We start from the raw sequence: 19,851 nt of genomic DNA, 5'->3' as shown, positions 1-19,851 counted from the left end.
CTCACATAGAATCCTATTTTATGTATCCTACTAGTTGTACTAGACAATGCATTTGCCATATTATCTGTTGTTTCCATGCTCAAAATAAACCCATCAACTAGGTAGTATAACCATATCATTGGGGTGAGACTCTGTCTTTTCCTGTCTCAAAGGGAACTAACTAAGGAGACCATGTAACTCTAATATCTGTGAGTGAATGAAAAAGTAAATATCTCATGTTTTCCTATTTAAAAAAAAAAACTTTTTATATCAATTCATTTTTCTTAAATAAAGCCTAGAATGGGGTGTGGTTTTTACCTGAAAAACTTAGGAATTGTTCATCAATTCATTTCTGTTATTGTTTCTCTCTCTCTAGTTACCTGTCTCGGGAAACTTGATTGATCTTTACGGAAACCAAGGCCTGCCACCTCCAGGCCTCGCCATTAGCAACTCCTGTCCAGCCAACCTTCCCAACATAAAAAGGGAGCTCACAGGTAAATACCTAGCAAATGTGCCTCCTACTGTAGATTTATGTCCACTTCCAGATTAGATGTCGTCATCAATATAGAGACGTCCAGAATATATCGAACTCATGAACATACTTTTTTAGGTCTCTGCAGTGGTGAAAACATTGTGCAGTATTTTAAGATGCAAATGCTGGTTTCCAGTATCTCCTGAGATACCAGGAATTGGGGCCACCATTACTGCATGTCGCCAATCACTGTGTCTATGGCTGCTGGTCCCTTTGGGTTGGAGGCAGCAGGCAACACTTTCAGCTGTAAATGTCTCCACCCAACCTGGTGTTTATGTTTCTTGCCAAGCCCTGAGAGGCATCTGGGTTTGAGAAACCTGGTCTGAATTTTCTCTTGACACACATTCAGGCCCACAGTTGGGATGTAAGAATATTATTTCTTACATCTTCAGATGCCTCCTGTTATTTCTGCTGTATCTTGTGTAAAAGATTTATTACACAAAAGAAAAAAATAAATTATAAAATGGAGGCATGGGTATTGTTTGTTCTTGAGACAAGTGTGAAATTACCTATTTCGCCACTTTGCTTAATGCTTTAGGGAAGGCATGTGGTCATTAAAACATGACGGAAGCTGTATTAGAATTGGCAATCTACCATGGTGAAGTTTATGGCCCTCACCCCCATTTTATTATTTGGTCCTCACATCCTACAGAGTTGGGTGAACAGACTGAGAATATGGAGTATGGATTTGGGATAGGAAATTCCTGTCCTATTCAAGGATGCCTTTTAAAAAAATTATTTCAGAAAGTTGTACCAGGAAAAAGACATTTAAAAAAAAGTCATTGATTTAGGTTAAAAAAGGTAATTAATTAATAAGTAAAAGCCATTTAAGATCAAAAAAACTAGTAGTTTACCCTACTAGAAAGGAAAAATACTATAACAACAAAAAACTTAAGAATCATTGAAGTGGAGGATGTGTTAAGTCAAAGCTGCCTGTCATGCTTCTGTGTTAGAAAGAAAATAGAAAAAGATTTGGATTGACCATCACAATTGAGAGAATTTAGCTTGTGAATTATATATATATTGTACACATATATGCATATATATGCATATATACATGGATATATGCATATATATGCATATATAACACTCATATAATAAATATATATGTGTAGATATATGCTTCAGTGGCTATAAGTTATGCAAAAGAGATTTCTATTTTGAGGTAAAACTCTAAGTTATGATAGTGTAATGCTTAAGGATATCACTTCGGAAAAGAAAGTAACAGAGCTTTCTGAATCCCAGGATTGATCGAACAACATGTTTATTTTTTAAATTTTGTTTTGTTTTGCTCTCTGTAAGGCAAAAAGTAATCTCTTATCACAGAGAGCCCACAGGAATTGCTATGCAAATATTAAAAGAATTTTCCACATGGAGTTGTCACCAAATGCCTCTGTGCACTATTCCTCTTTTTGTTTTTATAGCACTCAAACTAGGAAATAGTTGCTCCTAAGGGTCATTAAATGGTAGCAGGTTCCGACGGAATCTGGTACCAGTTTCTGAAAAAATGAGTTCATTCCTATGAACCAGTCCAGAGGATGCAGAGATCCGTTTGGGAGCTTTTCGACTTGGGAGGGTTTCATGTCAGCCTTACAAAGGCATCAAAAAAAGACTGAAAAGTTCTACGGCCTAAAAAGAAAAATTGACTCCTGATAATAAACTATCAACAGCAAATTTCCATAGTTCTCTAGTTATTTATTTTATTCTTGTTGGTAGCTGTGTTTGTTTATGGTGTGCTATGGATCGTTACTGGTCTTTTACCATTTTGTGGAAGCCGAGTTTTTGCCGACTGTGTATTTGACATATATGACTTTTGAAAAGTGCAAGCTTTTAACATGGCGTCATTTAAAAAACAATATTTTTACTTTGAGTCAAGTCAGACCGGCTTCCCTGTGTTTCGGAAATGAGATGTTTTGCAGTTGATGTGGTGGTACCCCGAACATTTCCAGTTTCTAATGGCTTCATTCATGTGCACAGCGTGTATTTTTCCCACAGAGTCTGAAGCAAGAGCACTGGCTAAAGAGAGGCAAAAAAAGGACAATCACAACTTGAGTAAGTTGATTTTATTCATGTTCATGACATTTGATATTGGATTTAATATTCTCCCTTACATCAAAAAAGGTGTCCAGAAATTTTGGAGGAAAATTGATTTCTCTAGCTATTAAAGGAAACTTTTATGGGAGAAATTGTATTTCAGAGAAACCAGGATATATATTTTTCCCCACTTTTATCTCAAATCAAATTGAATTTTATGTACATACTTGTGTTCAGTGTCTGAAGAGTTTTTATTTTTCTTGTTTACAGTAGTGAGTTGGGGTGTTTTGCCTTTTTTTTTTTTATTTTTAAGTGAGAGGGAGACTCCCCAACTACCCAATTATAAATATCACTCACACTGGAACTTATTAACAGAAGGGGATTATGGGATCACCTTCTCCAGTGAGATTTGAAAGAAAACAAAAATGAAACACATCTGAAGGGGAGTAAATGGATGAGGTAGCTTCCTGAATTTCTACCTTTACTGGAGAGTTAAGAAAAAATCCTGTAACATTTAAAATATTTTTTATATGTTTAATTTACTCTTGATAAAACCTTTAAACTTTTTCCTATGAAAACTTAATTTTTTTGTAATATAAACAAGACAGAGAAACTACACAGCAATAATAATAATAATAATAATAATAATAATAATAAAAGAATTAAGTTTGGAAATAGTCTGTGTGTGAGTTTCTTATCTCATAACATCATTCTCTTTTTCCTAAATGGACTTTTAAGAATATGAGTCATATATAAACACTTTCTCCTTATGAAAGTGATAGAATAAGCCAAAGTTCTCTTTTAATTCCCAGCAATATGCAGGTTTGTTTTAATTTGGTATTGCTCTTCCTGACCTTTTTCTACGTATTTAAGAATATACACACAGAAAATAAATAACATGGTTTTGTGTATGTTGTAACACAAATAATATCGTATTGTCCATATTCCACTGTTGCGTGCTTTTTTACTAAACAATATGTCCTAAAGATCTTCTACTGTTAGAAATCTACATCTGTCTACTTTTAAAAAATGACTGCATAGTATTCCACAGTGTGATTGTATAATATTTAGTAATTCCCCTACTGCTCTGTGTTCATGCTGTTTCTGGTTTTTTTCTATTATAAACAGTGCCACAGTGAACATTTTTATACCTGCCTGTTTGTGTATAGGAGAGTGTGTTTCTCTAGGTTAGTGTTACTGAGAAATGGAATTGCTGAGGCCCTGAGGGTATTAGTTTTTATTTTTAAACCCAGTTTCATGTCAGGTATGAGAGCTGACATCTTTTCCTCATCTTCTAACCAAAAGGTATGGACTAAGTATCTCTAAGGCCTCCTCCAGCTTCCAAGTAATTTTACTCTAAGGTATTTCTTCTTGTAAAACACCTTAGAAATAAGATAATTAAGTATTATCTAAAACTTAACTGGGATGTGGAAAACTAAGTTGGATCTTGTCAAAAACAATAGACACCTTTAATGAGGCACCTGAACTGTCAAGTTCAGGGTTCTCAGTGAAGTGCAAACATGATTAGTTCAAACTCTGAGGGCTATAAAACAATCTGAAAGTCTTATCTAACCGTTAGAAAATAATATCCAAGGTTAGATTGCCCCTTGACCTGGCTCTTCCTTTTCTACAAATTTATTTTGTAAGAATATTTTCCAAAATGTGCAAAAGAATATGTTGTTCATTTATCCACTCATTCATTTGGCCGTTTCTATTTGTTGAGCCCCCATTTTGAATGAGGCACTTTTTTCGAAATGGGAGTCAGACAAATGGGTTTCCCACCCTTAGGAGCTTACCTATGAATCGTGGGTCGCCTACTATATATTACTGAGTGAGACAAGCAAGTGGCAGAATAATATGTATAATATCCTATTGTGTGAAAAGAACATCCTATACAGGGCTATGCTAGTGTGTGTGTGTGTGTGTGTGTGTGTGTGTGTGTGTGTGTGTGTGTGTGTGTTATATGGACGTGTATGTGCATGGGAAAAGGTTTGGACATCACCCCTCATCAGTGACAGTTTCCCCATAGAGATGTTGGGTGTTGTAAAGAGTTGGCTTTTCCTTTTTCCTTTATACACTTTTGTATTTTTTGAGAAAATTTACCAGCTTATATCACCTTCGTAATAGATCATTGGAGAGGGAAGTCACTGAACCAAAAATAAAATGTGGTACATCTAAATGTTGACGGTGAGAGATGTCAACAATATGCTGCTGAGTAAAAAAAGAGAGAGGCAGAATATTTTTAGAGTAACTCCACTTTAAATGTATCATTCTTCATGCAACACATTTGTTGAGGGCCTACTATGTGCTAGGCACACAGTTGTTTGGAGCGCAACAGTGAATAAACACAATGAATGAATGAATGAATGAAGTATGTTAAGTATTAGATGGTAGAAAGTTCTATGAGGAGAAAAAGGGTGGCCAAGAGGCTACAGTGTCAGCGTGGGCACGGGAGGTGGTGGATCCATTTCAAAGAGGGTGACCAGGGAAGTCTGTTAGGTAAATTTGAGTCACTGCCTGAGGGAGTTGAGGGTAGGGCCATTCAGGCATCTGGAGGAAGAGAGTCCCGGAGCAGCCATGTGTCCACAGATGGGGGCGCATCTGGCGTGGCTGAGGAATCTCAAGGAGCCGGTGGGGCTAAAGGATAAGAACACAGTGTATCAGTATAGGAGCTGTGGTCAGAGTGGGGGAATAGAAAACCAGGTCAGGGTAGGAGCCCACCAGACCCTTGGAGGATGCCTCGGGTGCAAAGTGTTTGGAGGGTTTTGAGCAAAGGGTTGACATGCTCTGACTTATGTTTTAATAGGATCCGTCTAGATACTGTGTTCTAGATAGACCAAAGGAAGCAGGAAGCCAGGAGCATGAGTGAGGTAGCGATACCAGTTAGAAGGATTAAATAATCCAAGGAAGAGATGACAGTGGCATCTTGGGTAGCCATGGAAGTTGGAAGTGGACAAAGTCTGGAAATATTTTGAAGGTAGAGCCAACAGATTTGACAATGGATCCAATGTGGGTTGTGAGAGGGAGAAAGGCTCAGTACTGATTCCACAGTTCTGGCCTCAACAACTGGAAGGATGTATTAATAGTTACCTTTAAGTAAGGCGAGTTACTCTTAAGCCTGTAGATGGAGCAGATTTGAGTGGAAAGATCAGGAGCTTACATTGGGATGATTTGGTCTGTCCATTAGACCTGTATATGGAGACAGCTAGTCATCAGTCAGACGTGAGTCTGGAGTTGCAGGGAGATGTCTGGGCTGGAAATAGAAGTATGGGATTCGTCAGTATATGGTTGTACAGCTATGTCATCGCATGTGTGGTTATTTTCAAAGCATAAAAATCATCGTAAGGGATATATAAGAAACTTAACAGTGGATCATAGGGTAATTTTATTTCACTTCATATATTTCAATATTATTTGAATTTTTATGATTATTCTATGCTTGGAAAAAATAGCAAGAAAATGCCCTGCTTCAGAGTTTTGGAAGAGGTTAGTTAGTGGATCAGGGATCCCAAAATTTCTTCTGCAAAACTGTCAGCCATCACATAGGGTTTCCATTTTATAAAAGTTTAAAGATAAGACTTAATACTGTATATAATTGATTTAATCATTGGAATAATTGCGCAGCCAAGACAAACTGCAATATATATTGGCAAAGCAGTGAACAACATTATTTGTCTAAGTGTACAGAATATTATGGGTTAAATATAAATATATATTAGGGTATTTAAAGTAAAATATTGGCCAGGCATGATGGCTCATACCTGTAATCCCAGCACTTTGGGAGGCTGAGGAGGGAGGATCACTTGAAGCCAGAAGTTTGAGATCAGCCTGGGCAACATAGAAAGACCCCTCTCTCTACAAAAAATGAAAAACTTAGCTGGGCATGGTGGCACACACCTGCAGTCTTAGCTACTCAGGAGGCTGAGGATGGAGGATTGCTTGAGCCCAGGAGTTCAGAGCTACAGTGAGCTATGACCATACTGCTGCACTCTAGCCAGGGCAACAGAGAGAGACTCTTGTCTCGGGGGGGGGAAAAAAAAAGTGAAATATTAACAACTTTAATCTAATTTTTTAGATCTTAAGTTGTTTGGAATTTATTTGCTAGATGACATAAATTATTATAGAAACATTTACTATCTCATATGCTTAACTATGTCATCCTCCCCTAACAAGATGATAATTTAGTTGAACTTACAACTGGACTTATAAAATGAGAATGCTGTGAAGAGGCATAGTATAGTTAAAAAGGCTAGACTTAAGTTCCAGGGCTGTCTATCCAGTACAGTAGCCATTTACCACCTTGAAATATGATTGGTCCAAATTGTGATGTGCTGTGAGTATTAAATACACCCTGGGTTCCAAAAGCTTAGTATGAAGGAAAGAATGTTAAATATCTAATTTTATAAATTTTTATATTGATTTCCTGTTGAAATTATATTTTGGATAGAACGAGTTTAACAAAATGTTAAAGTTAATTTCACCCCTTTGTACTTTTTATTATGGCCACTAGAAAATTTAAACTTACTATGTAATTTGTATTATGTTTTCACTGGACAGCACTGAGCTAGAGTGAGGGTTTTTGTGTGGCCCATGAGTGAAGAATGTTTTTTATATTTTTAAATGGTTAAGAAAAATTAGAAGATTAATATTTTGTGACAAGTGAAAATTATATAAAATGCAAATGTCAACATCACAAGTAAATTCTAATGCTTTCATTTGCAGACTTTTCTTGCAAAAAAATTGTACTCAGTTGTTATTTTTTTAATTTTGTCAGTAAAAAATTTGTGGAAATTTGATGTCTCTCTGCTTATGTTAAGTGCCTACATAATATCCTCAATTTTGCTACTTGGCCTGCAAGTATAGAAGCACTCACTGTCCAGCCCTTTGGAAAGTTTGCCGACTCCTGCTCCTATAGGGTTAGCTTTAAGTTTGTGCTATTTACCACTTTTTGCTGGGTGTCCTTGCCAAGTCACTGATACCTGTATCTCCAAGGCAGTTTTGTCATTCTTAACTGAGGGTAGTAACTCTGATTTCAGTGTTGTTATAACAGCAAGTGAGAAAGTGTATGTCTAAGGGCTTTGTAAATGGTAAAGCTCTGTACAAAGGTAGCTCATTATTTTAGTGCTTTAACCTCAGTACCAAAAACATGGTAAAAACAGGGAAAAATTAGGTTCAAGTTTCCATTGTCTTGACCTGGTGAAGTTAATATGCACATGCCTTTAATGAGATATGCTAAATGCATCGTGTCACTGTTACTAATAGCCCTTTCCTGTGCTCTTTTCTTGAAGTTGAACGAAGAAGAAGATTTAACATAAATGACCGCATTAAAGAACTAGGTACTTTGATTCCCAAGTCAAATGATCCGTGAGTACAATTGCATGTTAATCTGCATCATATATTTTTCATACCTTAATGTTTTTTCATATGTTGCAAAAAAAATGCAGTTACAGAAACTAAAGACGTCTCCCTGTCCCTTTGGTTCCATTCCTAAATGCTTGTTAAACCTTTCTTTTTGTTAGTCTCATCAAACTAAAATTTCAAGAGAAATATACTGAATTGCATAAAAGGATTGTTGGATATGAGATGGTTAGCTTTGGGTTTGAGGAGGTGGCTTTCTGAAATCTGAGAATTCCTGACAAATACTGAGCTACTAAAAACGATTTCTTTTAGCAGTTCGTGTAGTACAGAGATTTCAATAGCTGTTAAAGCAAAATTTGTTGACTATTTGCTCTTCAACTTGTATAATATCTCTAAATAGGCACTGATGAACAGATACAGGAGACTTCAAGTTTAGTGATATTCAATAGACAAAAAGGTCAATTGTTTTTATGAAAACTTGCGTATTCTTTGTGTGTTTTACCAATCTAAGGGGAAAACAGTAATGTTTAATCCTCTTACTAAGTACAAGTCAGCTAATTTGGATTTCAGCTTTTGGTCTCCCTCTGCCCTCCCTTTCAGAGACAACAGCTGTAAAGATAATTTTCTCAAGTCTTTCCTACCAGCCTTACAGTTGCCTACAACATCAGCAAATAGGACAACAAATACAAAATCGTTATCTATTAGAAATCGGCCCATTTAAAGTAAAGGGCTAGAGAATGTATACATTTTAATGGCCCCACAGGCATTCTATAAAATTAGCCTTTGAACATGACCTTTTAGCTACCTAATAAAATGTAAAGATGAAATCAAGCATTATTCATGCAAAGCTTATTAAATGTACTATTCACATTATTGTTAGAGAATGTGTAACAAAATAAAATACAATCATTACCTATTGTGAGGTGGTTTTGAGGAATGTGCAAGCACAATTCCATCTGCAACATTTTGCTTCCCCGGGTTTCAAGGAAAGGCATTTTCAAACTCGAAACATTCAAATTCTCAGTTCTGCAGCACAAATTTATCCTACTAAAGGGCTGTGACCTTCATTTCCTATAGTCAGTCTTGCATGATAGTTGAAATTGAATTCCCATTTTCCTGTTCTTTATCAGCTTTCACTTTTTAGCATATTCTTTTAAACTGTAGCATGTGAATCTCTTTAGTAACATATTATGAAACTATGGGACTGCAGTGAAAGCCTCTATTTGCATATCTCCTTTCTCCATTGTATTAGAATACTTACGTGTTTATAATCTGAACCGATATGATCTTTAATTGTAGGCATTGTTTTAAGATAAAACAGACTATAATCTATATGGTGGTTTTCCCATACTGGCTTTCTAGAATGTGCCTGCTATAGAGACATCCTTACTGATCAGGGTCTCAGCCCCATACCCTTTCTTCCCCCAGAGTAAGTCTGCTTTTGTTGATTTTATATATTGGAGATCTATGTACATTTCTGTATGTAAAAAGAGTCCCTCTCATCATAAAAAAAAAAAAAAGTTTGAAAACCCTTCCTTTAAGCCCAGAAATATAATTGATTGATTGGGTCTCACAAGGAAGCAAAACCCAGGATAAATGCTTGAAATAATCACTTCTTAAAAACTGAGTGACTGCTTGTGTGTTCCATTACTGGTTTCTCACCTTGCTGGCCTAGGTAAGGCATCATTCATTATAATTACATTTCTCTCTGGCTGCTAAAGTTTCTGTTACCTTGGTTTTAGCTCCGAACATTAAGTCTCTGTGCTTACTCTGGGTATCTCAGGGCACTTCCCTGGGTTGCCATCTTTGGTGCTCAGACCCCAGGGATTAACCCCAGGGAATTCTCTAGGGGCTGGAACTGTCCCTGTCATGGGGGAACTTCTGTTTTGTTCTTCATCTAACCCATGTGAGGATCAATTACTCGGTGGCTTGTTTTAATGGCCCTCCATTCACAGGTTCCACCTGATACTTCCGATCTGCTTTTAGCAGCTATAGATTATGGGGTAGATGGTTCTCTGTACAGCAAATTGTTTTTGTTTTCATCAACATAATTGCCATCATTATGGTGAATATTGTCTATAAAAAGGTTCAGATTAATTCAAAGCCATACAAAAACATTCCTCTTAATGTTGTAATGATAGTTCATTCTTTATTATTTTTCTGGAGTGCTCTAAATTTTTTAAAGTGCTTTCACCCACATTTTAATGGTGTTCTTAATTTTCTCATATATGAGTACGTGAGAGCTAAACTGATTAAGAACTGCGAGGCACCAAGCTCAGGCTGCCTGGGTTGGAATTCTGAAACAAGATGTCTGACCTTGGGGAAGATGTTTGAATCCTCGTGCTTCATTTTTCACATCTGTTAAAAAAGAGGATGTCAGAATTATCCTACCTAGTCTAAATGTTTTGAGGATTCAATTACACAAGAGGAAGTGTGATGAAAAGGTTTAGAACAGGGGGTCTAGAGCCAGGTTCTCTGGGCTTCTTGACTCTGCTATTTCCTAACTCTGTGACCTTGGGCAAATGGATTAACCTCTCTGTGCCTTAGTTTCCAATCAGTAAAATGGGGGTCATATTAGTACCTAACCATTGAGATTGTAATGATTAAATGAATTGTAAAACACTTTAAAAAGTACCTGGAACATAGTAAATGCTATTGAAAGATCGCTGTTATAATTATTATTAACACAGTGCCTGCTCCATTATTTCAATTGTGTTTTAAACTTTTCACAGCACGTTTGTATAAAGTGCCTCCTTTGATTCCAGTATCATACCTATGAGGCTGCTTATACAAGTATAATATCATCATTTTGAGATGAAGAAATTGATACAGAGAGATAATCTGCCCGTGATAGATAATTCATGATAAAATAAAAAATCTAAGGATGCCACTTTTATGTCACGAGCCATCAAGTAGTGAGATCTCACAGAATTTTATTTTTTTTTTACCATAGCTTATTCTGTGTGAGTAAACTTTTATAGTTCTAGAAACCTATAACTATTTAACATAGTAATCAAAGTCCTGACTCCACTATATAGTAGCTCTGTGACCTAGAAGTTGAATTGTCTCTGTTTCAACATAGACACAATGTTTCTACCTTACAAACTGCTTGTCTGGGTTAAGTAAGGTAGTGTATACAGAATGGGTGGACAGTTGTTCTATGCGTGACAAGCACTCAGTGAACGATAGCCATTATTAATGTACAATTCTTACCACGTCTTTAGAAATTGAATGCTTTGAAGACTAAATTTTTATTCAGCCTTAAATCCTTAAAACAGTCTATTTTCCTCCTTTTTTTATCACAGAGACATGCGCTGGAACAAGGGAACCATTTTAAAAGCATCCGTGGACTACATCCGAAAGTTGCAACGAGAACAGCAACGCGCGAAAGAACTTGAAAACCGGCAGAAGAAACTGGAGCATGCCAACCGGCATTTGCTGCTCAGAATACAGGTACGTGGCCTGTGTCGTGTAAAGTTCCCAACCTGCTACTGACTTCAAGATAGAGAAGGAAACACATAATGAGCCATAAGGGAGTTGCCTTACGTGATCCTAATGTAGTGGATCCTTAGTATTAGTGGATTCTGTATGTGAGAATTTGCCTGCTTGTAACCTCAAAATGAATATTTGTGCCCTGTTCACGGTTGTTCTTGGATGTGTACAAATTCGAGCTGCCCATTGAGCTGGTTTCCAGGTGAGGTCGAACAGCTCTGCCGATGTGAATGCTCTACTTTCTTGTCTCAGCTTTTGCACTATAAACAAGTGTTTCGTTCATTATCTGTTAAGTCTCATGTTTTCTACAATGTCGTGTGGTCTGTTGCTGATTTCTCTATTTAAAATGAGCCCCAAGCTGAGGGCTGAAGTGCTGGCTAGTGTTCCTAAGGGCAAGAAGACTGTGAAGTGCCTTACGGAGAAAACACACGTGTTAGATAAGCTTCACTCAGGTATGAGTTACAGTGCTCCTGGCTGTGAGTTCAATGTTTACAAATCAATAATATATATTAAATAAGATGATTTTAAGCAGAAACAAGGTTAAGTGTCATGACCAGAGGCTCTCAGGAACCTAACCTTGTATTTCCCCTAGGAACAGTGCTTCAGTACTCACTAATTCAGAGTTCATGGTGATTTTATAGAACATAACATAATGAGCATTGACTGTACATGTTAAATTTAAAAAATGCCTTAGTATTTGCATGGTGGGGAAGCAGTTGATGGTCAGAGCCCATGTTGATGGGGACCTTGGGGATACCTGGAGGATGTTATATAAGGATATAATTCTCAGAAATAGTTATAGATAGTGGAATTATACCATATGTATCTCTAACTTAAACTATACACCTTCAGAAGGAGACATATTAATTTTATCGATATGTGCAATTCGTCTGTCATCTCATTCGGTGAGTATATGCACCAGTGTGAGCAGGAGATGGGGGTCCCTCTTTAGCACCAGGTCCTGGTACCTCTCTCAGGAGTTCAGCCTCTCATGCTGAGTACAAGGACACAACTTCCTCTGCAACTGTCCTCAAAAACTGACTCTGTTATTGACAGAAGAGGTTTGCAAGGGTAATTTTAACTTACTTGCTGACTTTGAGTGCAACCTATCTGTAAGAGTCAGTGACACTGTTATCTTCTTCTTGAGTAGAGGGACCCACCTTTTACTAGGTTTTGCCATAGAGCAAGGGTTGTTTTTCAGATTTCCAGTGCAACCATTAATATTTATGGAGTTAAGTTTCATGGAAGGATAATGCAAAGGATGACACCTTAGAGACCATCGTGTTTCGCCTAGTGGTGTCCATCCTGGACGTTGAACTTACTGAGCAGAGCAATTCATTTATGATAATGGTCTCCATTCTTCTGAATGCTCCACAGCAGTTATATTTCGAGATGTCACCTGGCTCGTTCACTGCAGCGATCCTCAGCCGTGGGGCGGGGAGGCAGAAGGCATCTCTTCTCCAGGGCTGTGTTTTAGACTCTGGGTGGTGAAGTAGAGGTTATATGGAATTTGAAAATCCTCCTTTCCTCTTCCCCTCACCTTCTTTGGCTTTTGTTGTTTGTTTTACGTTCTGTCTCTTGAATAAGTAGCCATAGGTATTTAATCTCTTGAACTTAGTGTACCCATTTATAAAAGCAGCTTATACTAATGTGTCATTTCCTCACACAAGTATTAAAATGTAATAACTACTTTGAAAAAGAAGCTAGGTTTTGTTTTATTTTAAGGTTCCAAACATGTATATTCATGTGAAATCCGAATATTGTGAAATATATGCATTGGAAATTCCATGGTGACAATATCTTGGTTTTCTTCCAGTGATGGTGTGAGGCAGCCTTTAGAACTTTTGCATATCATAGAAAACATTATTAATTAGGAAAGCTCTGTGATGCAGTGAAGCCGGAGTTCTCCAGATGAGATTTATCACCTTATTTAGAAATCTAAGTAACGCTCTAATCAGCTGATAAACATTTTTAATTAAACAACAAAGGATTAGAGTAAGATGTTTGCCTCTCTTCATCCAAATTTATTATTGTTATTATTTTTTAAAGACAAACTGCATATGTGGAGGTACTGTTCTTATTAGCATGTTGGTGTAGATTTACAAGAGTCCATGTTTTCAGCTTGGGCCTAAGGGCTTCCTTTCATTTTCACTCTAAGTGATGCATGCAAAAACGTTCACAGAAGAAAGAGCATGAAGCCTTAATATCAGTGGAACTGCCATTTTATTAAACAGCCCAGGGCTTTAAAATGATGCCTGAAGAGACTTGTGATTCTGGAGATTGCGTAAAAGAACTTGCAGATACTTGTGTGGCATCTGAAGCTCCCAGCTCTTCCTTGAATTGCATGCAGAGAAGGCTCTTGCAGATCCAACAGCCTTGAATGTAGACTGAAACGACTTTTCAGGCACAGACTTTCTAGGCTTTTGGGCAAAGGTTGAGAGGCCGTGTCATGTGGAGAGTACTTTCCCTCTCTGATGAGCCAAAGTGACTTGCTTCAAATTTATACCATGTTTATATATTATCGTATCGTAAACATAGGAAGAACGGCATTGGAATGTAGAAGCAGAATGTTTGTCTGGGACAAGCTGGGGTCTCCATGGTTCATTTTAGGCATGTCCAGGGACACTCAGAAAGGAAAAAGGGAAAGAGCTTGCTTGGAAGGCATTTTGCGATGAGGTACTGGGGGCGTCACTGACATTTAGGAAATATATTAGCTAGTGCTGCTATAGCAAAGTACCACCAATTGGGTGGTTTAAACAACAGAATGTTATTATATTTCCTCACAATTCTGGAGCCCAGTAGACCCAGATCAAGATGTTAGCAGGTTCCTACTGAGGCCTGTCTCCTTGGCTTGTAGATAGCCATCTTCTCCCTATATCTTCCATGGTCTTCCCTTTCTGTGTGTCTGTGTCCCAGTCTCCTCTTCTTATAAAGACACCAGTCCTATTGGGTTAGGGCCCACCGTATGACCTTATTTTACCTTAATTACCTCTTTAAAGGCCCTATGTCCAAACACAGTCACATTCCAAGGTACTGGTGGTTAGGACTTCAATATGTAAATTTTTTCAGGAACACAGTTCAGCCCGTAATAGGAAGGTGTGTGAAAAAAGTAAAGGAAGAAATTATTTATCTTATAGATGAGAACTTACTTGTTAAATTAAAGAAATAATAATTTCCCTTTGCTCTGGTGAGATGGCTAAATGATGCTTCTAAAACTTTAGCCACTTGCATAGGACCTTCACAACTTTTGCCATCACTATACAAACTTTTTAAATTCATGCTGCCCTTAGTGTCTTAGCAACCTTTTCACTGCCCCCCAGACCAAAAGAAATACCTACCATTTTTGTTAGGTTCAAACAACTTATTAAGTATTTGGGTTCTAATGACTTAGTAGCTATTTGAAAAAATAAAATATGTAAGTTGACAGAAAAATAGCATTTTAATTTTGTTGTTAAATAACTGTATTACTTACTAACAGGACTTGTGTGCCTGTTGGGCACTGCACAACTTCTAAAGCCTTGAAATCAGATTGGATACCACCACACTTATTTCCCATTCTTCACTGATGTTCATGTAGTACTTGTTTTTTTTTTATACATATATCACAGCAACTGACAAAAGCCCAGCTTTGCAACGATAGGATGTGATGATGTGATTGAAAAGTATGTAGCACAATCTAATGCTGCAACTGACTTTAGTAGTTCTTGAGGTAGTATCACTACTTCCCTTGAAATTTTAAAATTTTCCTAGTGCCCTATGAGTTCATTGCAGCACCCCTGGGTACTTCAGTTCACAGTTTAGGGACCATGAAACTATATTACTGTTTACTTAATATTTTCCTTTTTTCAGCTCACACTTAAAAATTTTATTTTTATATTTTTAAACTTATCCTCATTGTGAACATTAATATCTGAGAGACTGTCTCTATTTTCAATACATAATATAATCCATAAAACACCTAAAAATTCATTCCCCTACCAGTGGCGCCTCTCCTGGCCTTAAGGAAATACAGTTTGTTCATTTAAAAGAGCAAAACACTTTCATTTTGAGAATTTATTGTTTTGCCTCTTAGTGTCTGATTTTTTAAATAGACTATTTTTTAGAGCAGTTTTATGTTCATAGTAAAATTGGGAGGAAGCTACAGATATCTCCCATATACCTCCTGCCCCTACACATGCACGGCCTCCCCCATTATCAACATCCTCCCCCAGAGTGGTGCATTAATTAGAATCGATGAACTCACATTGACATTTTATTATCCTCCAAAACCCATAGTTTACATTCACTCTTGGTGTTATACATTTTATGGATCTGGACAAAAGTATAATGACACACACCCGCCCTTATAGTATCATACAGAGTAGTCTGACTGTCCTAAAAATCCTCTGTGTTCTGCCTATTTTCAGTGTTTGATTTTTACTTTTATTATAGGAACTCGAAATGCAGGCTCGAGCTCATGGACTTTCCCTTATTCCATCCACGGGTCTCTGCTCCCCAGATTTGGTGAATCGGATCATCAAGCAAGAACCGGTCCTTGAGAACTGCAACCAAGACCTCCTCCAGCACCACGCAGACCTGACTTGTACAACAACTCTTGATCTCACGGATGGCACCATCACCTTCAACAACAGCCTCGGAACGGGGACCGAGGGCGGCCAAGCCTACGGCGTCCCCACCAAAATGGGATCCAAACTGGAAGACATCCTGATGGACGATACTCTTTCTCCTGTTGGCGTAACTGACCCACTCCTTTCGTCAGTGTCCCCGGGAGCTTCCAAAACCAGCAGCCGGAGGAGCAGCATGAGCATGGAAGAGACGGAGCATGCTTGTTAGCGAACGCGCCCTGCTCTGCACTCGCCAGACTGCTTCCTTTCTTGATTAGTAGATTTAATAATTTACCTGAAGGGGTTTTCTTGATAATTTTCCTTTAATATGAAATTTTTTTTTCATGCTTTATCAATAGCCCAGGATATATTTTATTTTTAGAATTTTGTGAAACAGACTTGTATATTCTATTTTACAACTACAAATGCCTCCAAAGTATTGTACAGCAAGTGTGCAGTATCTGTGAACTGAATTCACCACAGACTTTAGCTTTCTGAGCAAGAGGATTTTGCATCAGAGAAATGTCTGTCCATTTTTATTCAGGGGAAACGTGATTTGAGATTTTTATGCCTGTGACTTCCTTGGAAATTAAATGTAACATTTAATTGAAAGAATGTAAAGCAACCAAAAAAAAAGAAAAAAGAAAAAAAAAGGAGGAAAAGAAATCCATACTAACCCTTTTCCATTTTATAAATGAATTAATTCATTGGTACTGCCTTAAAGATACAGTACCTTTCTAGCATTGTTTAGTCTTTATACTGCAAACTATTTAAAGAAATACTATATTCTGTAAAAGACCAAAAAAAAAAAAAAAAAAAAGAGAGAGAGAGAGAAAACAAAACTGCAGCCTTTTCCTGAGGATTGTCTGGTTAGAAAATGTAACTGATACCAACTGAAATTAAAGGGAGTTAGTTAGACCAAGGCTCTGAAATACAGAGTCTAATCTTCACTCTGTGCTATTCCAGTTTTCTTCATCCATGAGTGTGATTCAGTTTTTCATAAGATATATTTTATTTTGAAATGGAAGTGAATGTCCTCTCAGAGTAAAATATTGAGGAGCACTGAAAACTTTGTTTTACTTTTTTTTTTTTTTCATTTTTGCTTTTGATAAGAAAGCTGAACTGGGCATATTTCTAATTGGCTTTACTATTTTTATTTTTAAATTATGTTTTACTGTTCATTTGATTTGTACAGATTCTTTAATATCATCGTTCTTTTCAATATGTTTGTATTAATTTGTAAGAAGATGCATCTTAAAATGGCAAGTTTTCGATATTTTTACAGCTCACTGGTGGTTTTCCGCATTCTTTGTACGCCCACGAAAGAAAACTTTTATGCAAGGTCTTGTGTTTAAAGAGAGCTTTGCGAATATTTTGTATATTGCAGTCTCACTCCGGAACTGTTTTTTGACACATTTAAGGTATAGTATTAATAGGTTAAAACCAAGCTTTCTAGAAAGAATAAACTTACATATTTATTTTTAGGATATACAAATAGCAATATTCTTGGAGACTGATAACCATAGCATTAATGTGCCCATTATGGTCATTTCAATTGGGGTTTATTTCAGCAAACTTGCTGAATTTTTTTTTGAAAGAGAGAAATACTGTATTGGCAAATTACTGTTACTTGATAACAATGTTTTAACTGAGCAGCAACGTTGTAAAGTTAGTTTCAGTGCATTATCTACTTGTGTAGTCCTATGCAATAACAGTAGTGTTACATGTATCAAGCCTAGATGTTTTATACAGATGCCATATAGTGTTATGAGCCAGGCTGTTGAATGGAATTTCTCAGTAGCAGCCTACAATTGAATAGCAAGTGGCATAAAGCATATCCATTCAGAATGAAGTGCCTTACATATAGCAGTAGTCTTTTTCGGACTAGCACTGACTGAACTGTAATGTAGGAGAAAGTTTCAAGATGGTATCTGTAGTCAAAGAGGAACATGTAGCATGGTGCCTATGTAGACAATATAAGAGCTTCCAATTTTCCTTCAGATATTTTTTAATATTAAATATATTTTAGTGACAGAGTGCCAACTTCTTTCATCAGGAAACCTTATTCAGGAGGGTTTTTTTTTTTAAATGTTTAAATGTCAGACATGAATTGGTGATGGGTGATGGAGGGTTCAGAGAGAAGGAGTGCTTATCAGATGTGTGAATGGATGGTTTAGGTGAAAATAATCAACTGCACAGTGGGCAATGAGAATCCTTGGAAACATTGATGATGCTATCAGTTTTATAGCTTTATTCCTTAAGGGGGTAGGGAAAATTAGTTCCCATTCTTTCAACCCCCTTAATTGTACAGCTCTTTTCCTAGAATAGTGATGCAAATCTGCATGAACAGCTAATTGTACCATAGTGTTCATCGATACAATCATAGCATTGTCTATTTTTCTCTTCATATTTATATGGGGGGAGGGAGCTGGATATGAAAGTCAAAGATCGTGATGCTATGATGCTAGTTTTCCTTAGCTGATTTTGAGGGGTTTTAATAATAAAGCAAGGTTGACTGACCCATGGCCAAGGGAATGTGGCCACAGTTAAGCAACCTCATGGAAAGCTTTGTTGAGAGAAAGTATGGCATCTTGTACTGCTGCCCTGACTCTTGCAACTCCTGACTTTGCCAATGCCTGCTTCCCCGTCCCCTTCTTCTTAAGAGACAATTTCTGAAAGTGGCAGGTAAGCAAGCCCAGGAGAATGCTGCAACCTTGGGGGTGGTTTTATTTATTTCTTTGTTGCCAAATAGAGTGTGGAATCATTTTAGGGACTAGTTAAGCCAAGAGGCAGTGGTTTGGGCTTGTCGTTTGTAACAAGAGAGTGATCCACACCACTCCCCCGATCCCTGGGTGCAGAACTGTGACTCGGGGTTGGGCCTCCGTCTGGAGTGACCAAAATGCCAGAATTGTCCACCTGCCTCTGGGTAGGGCAATGGAAATACCAAACCTTCTGACTTTGCCAAAAACCATACAACCAACCTGGTCATACATAGGATGACAAAGTACTTTCTGGTTGTTTTTAAACAATAAAGCAATAAGAACAAATAAAATACATAGGAAGTTAAAAGATATAAAATAAAGCACAAAGGAATGCACTTATTAATATTTTTTAAAAATGCACTGGGAAAAAGTTGATGTCGATAACAGTATAAAAAACCCTATTTCTTGATAAAAATGACAAATGACTGTCTCTTGTGGACGCTTGGTACTGTAATGTTAATAATAGTCACCTGCTGTTGGATGCAGCAATAATTTCTGTGTGGTCCATAGCACTGTATATTATGGATCGATATTAATGTATCCAATGGAATAATTGAACTGTTGTTCTTGATAGCCTCATTAAAGCATTTGGTTTTTCACATAGTGGTGGCCAATTGTGTTTAGTTAATGCCAATTTTGAATGTTATTTGCCTTATCAAAAAAAACGGTAGTGCACATTTTCTTCTGATTTAATGAATAACAAATTGCATGAAAATTTTTAAAATGCCAGTAAGTACTTTTTTTTTGTTTTAAATGCTACTCTAAGATGTTACTTTTTAGTTTTAAACATTTTTTATTACTTTATGACTTGCACTCAGATGAACTATAATTATGCAGCTTACCCCCCCCCTCTGAATTTGGGGAGATTTTAAACTCCCAAATGCCAAGACTTCATTTTAGATATAGGAGTTTTATTTTAAATGTTTCAGTGAGAGGTGGCTTTACAAAAAGAGAAATTGTCAGAGAAACCCTTGCATATTTACAGAAAAGATATTGGGTTTTTAAAATACAAATTTACAATAATGAAAGCTTAATATACCCAGGCTGCCAGCTCCTGGCTGTTTTTTTTTTAATACAGTACTTAAGAATC

The 19,851-nt window shown here is 37.0% G+C and overlaps 1 protein-coding gene across 6 annotated transcripts in view; it reads left to right on the top strand.

Annotated features, from left to right (window-relative positions):
- The window catches only part of MITF (melanocyte inducing transcription factor), a 211,479-nt gene extending 192,115 nt beyond the window's left edge, over positions 1-19,364 (top strand). For 3 of the 6 annotated variants that reach the window (XM_045529641.1, XM_045529645.1, XM_045529643.1), the window contains 5 exons: positions 356-473; positions 2,489-2,563; positions 7,834-7,909; positions 11,209-11,356; positions 15,827-19,364. In XM_045529641.1, the coding sequence (XP_045385597.1) occupies positions 356-473; positions 2,489-2,563; positions 7,834-7,909; positions 11,209-11,356; positions 15,827-16,228 (819 nt within the window). In that variant the 3' untranslated portion in view covers positions 16,229-19,364. The remainder of the gene's footprint in view (positions 1-355; positions 474-2,488; positions 2,564-7,833; positions 7,910-11,208; positions 11,357-15,826) is intronic. The other 3 variants (XM_045529642.1, XM_045529644.1, XM_045529646.1) reach the window with 2 other exon arrangements.
- Positions 19,365-19,851: the final 487 nt, after the last annotated feature.

This window comes from Lemur catta, chromosome 18 (assembly GCF_020740605.2).
Source record: "Lemur catta isolate mLemCat1 chromosome 18, mLemCat1.pri, whole genome shotgun sequence".
Classification (NCBI taxonomy): Eukaryota; Metazoa; Chordata; class Mammalia; order Primates; family Lemuridae; genus Lemur; species Lemur catta.
This window is presented reverse-complemented; position numbering and strand designations above follow the sequence as displayed.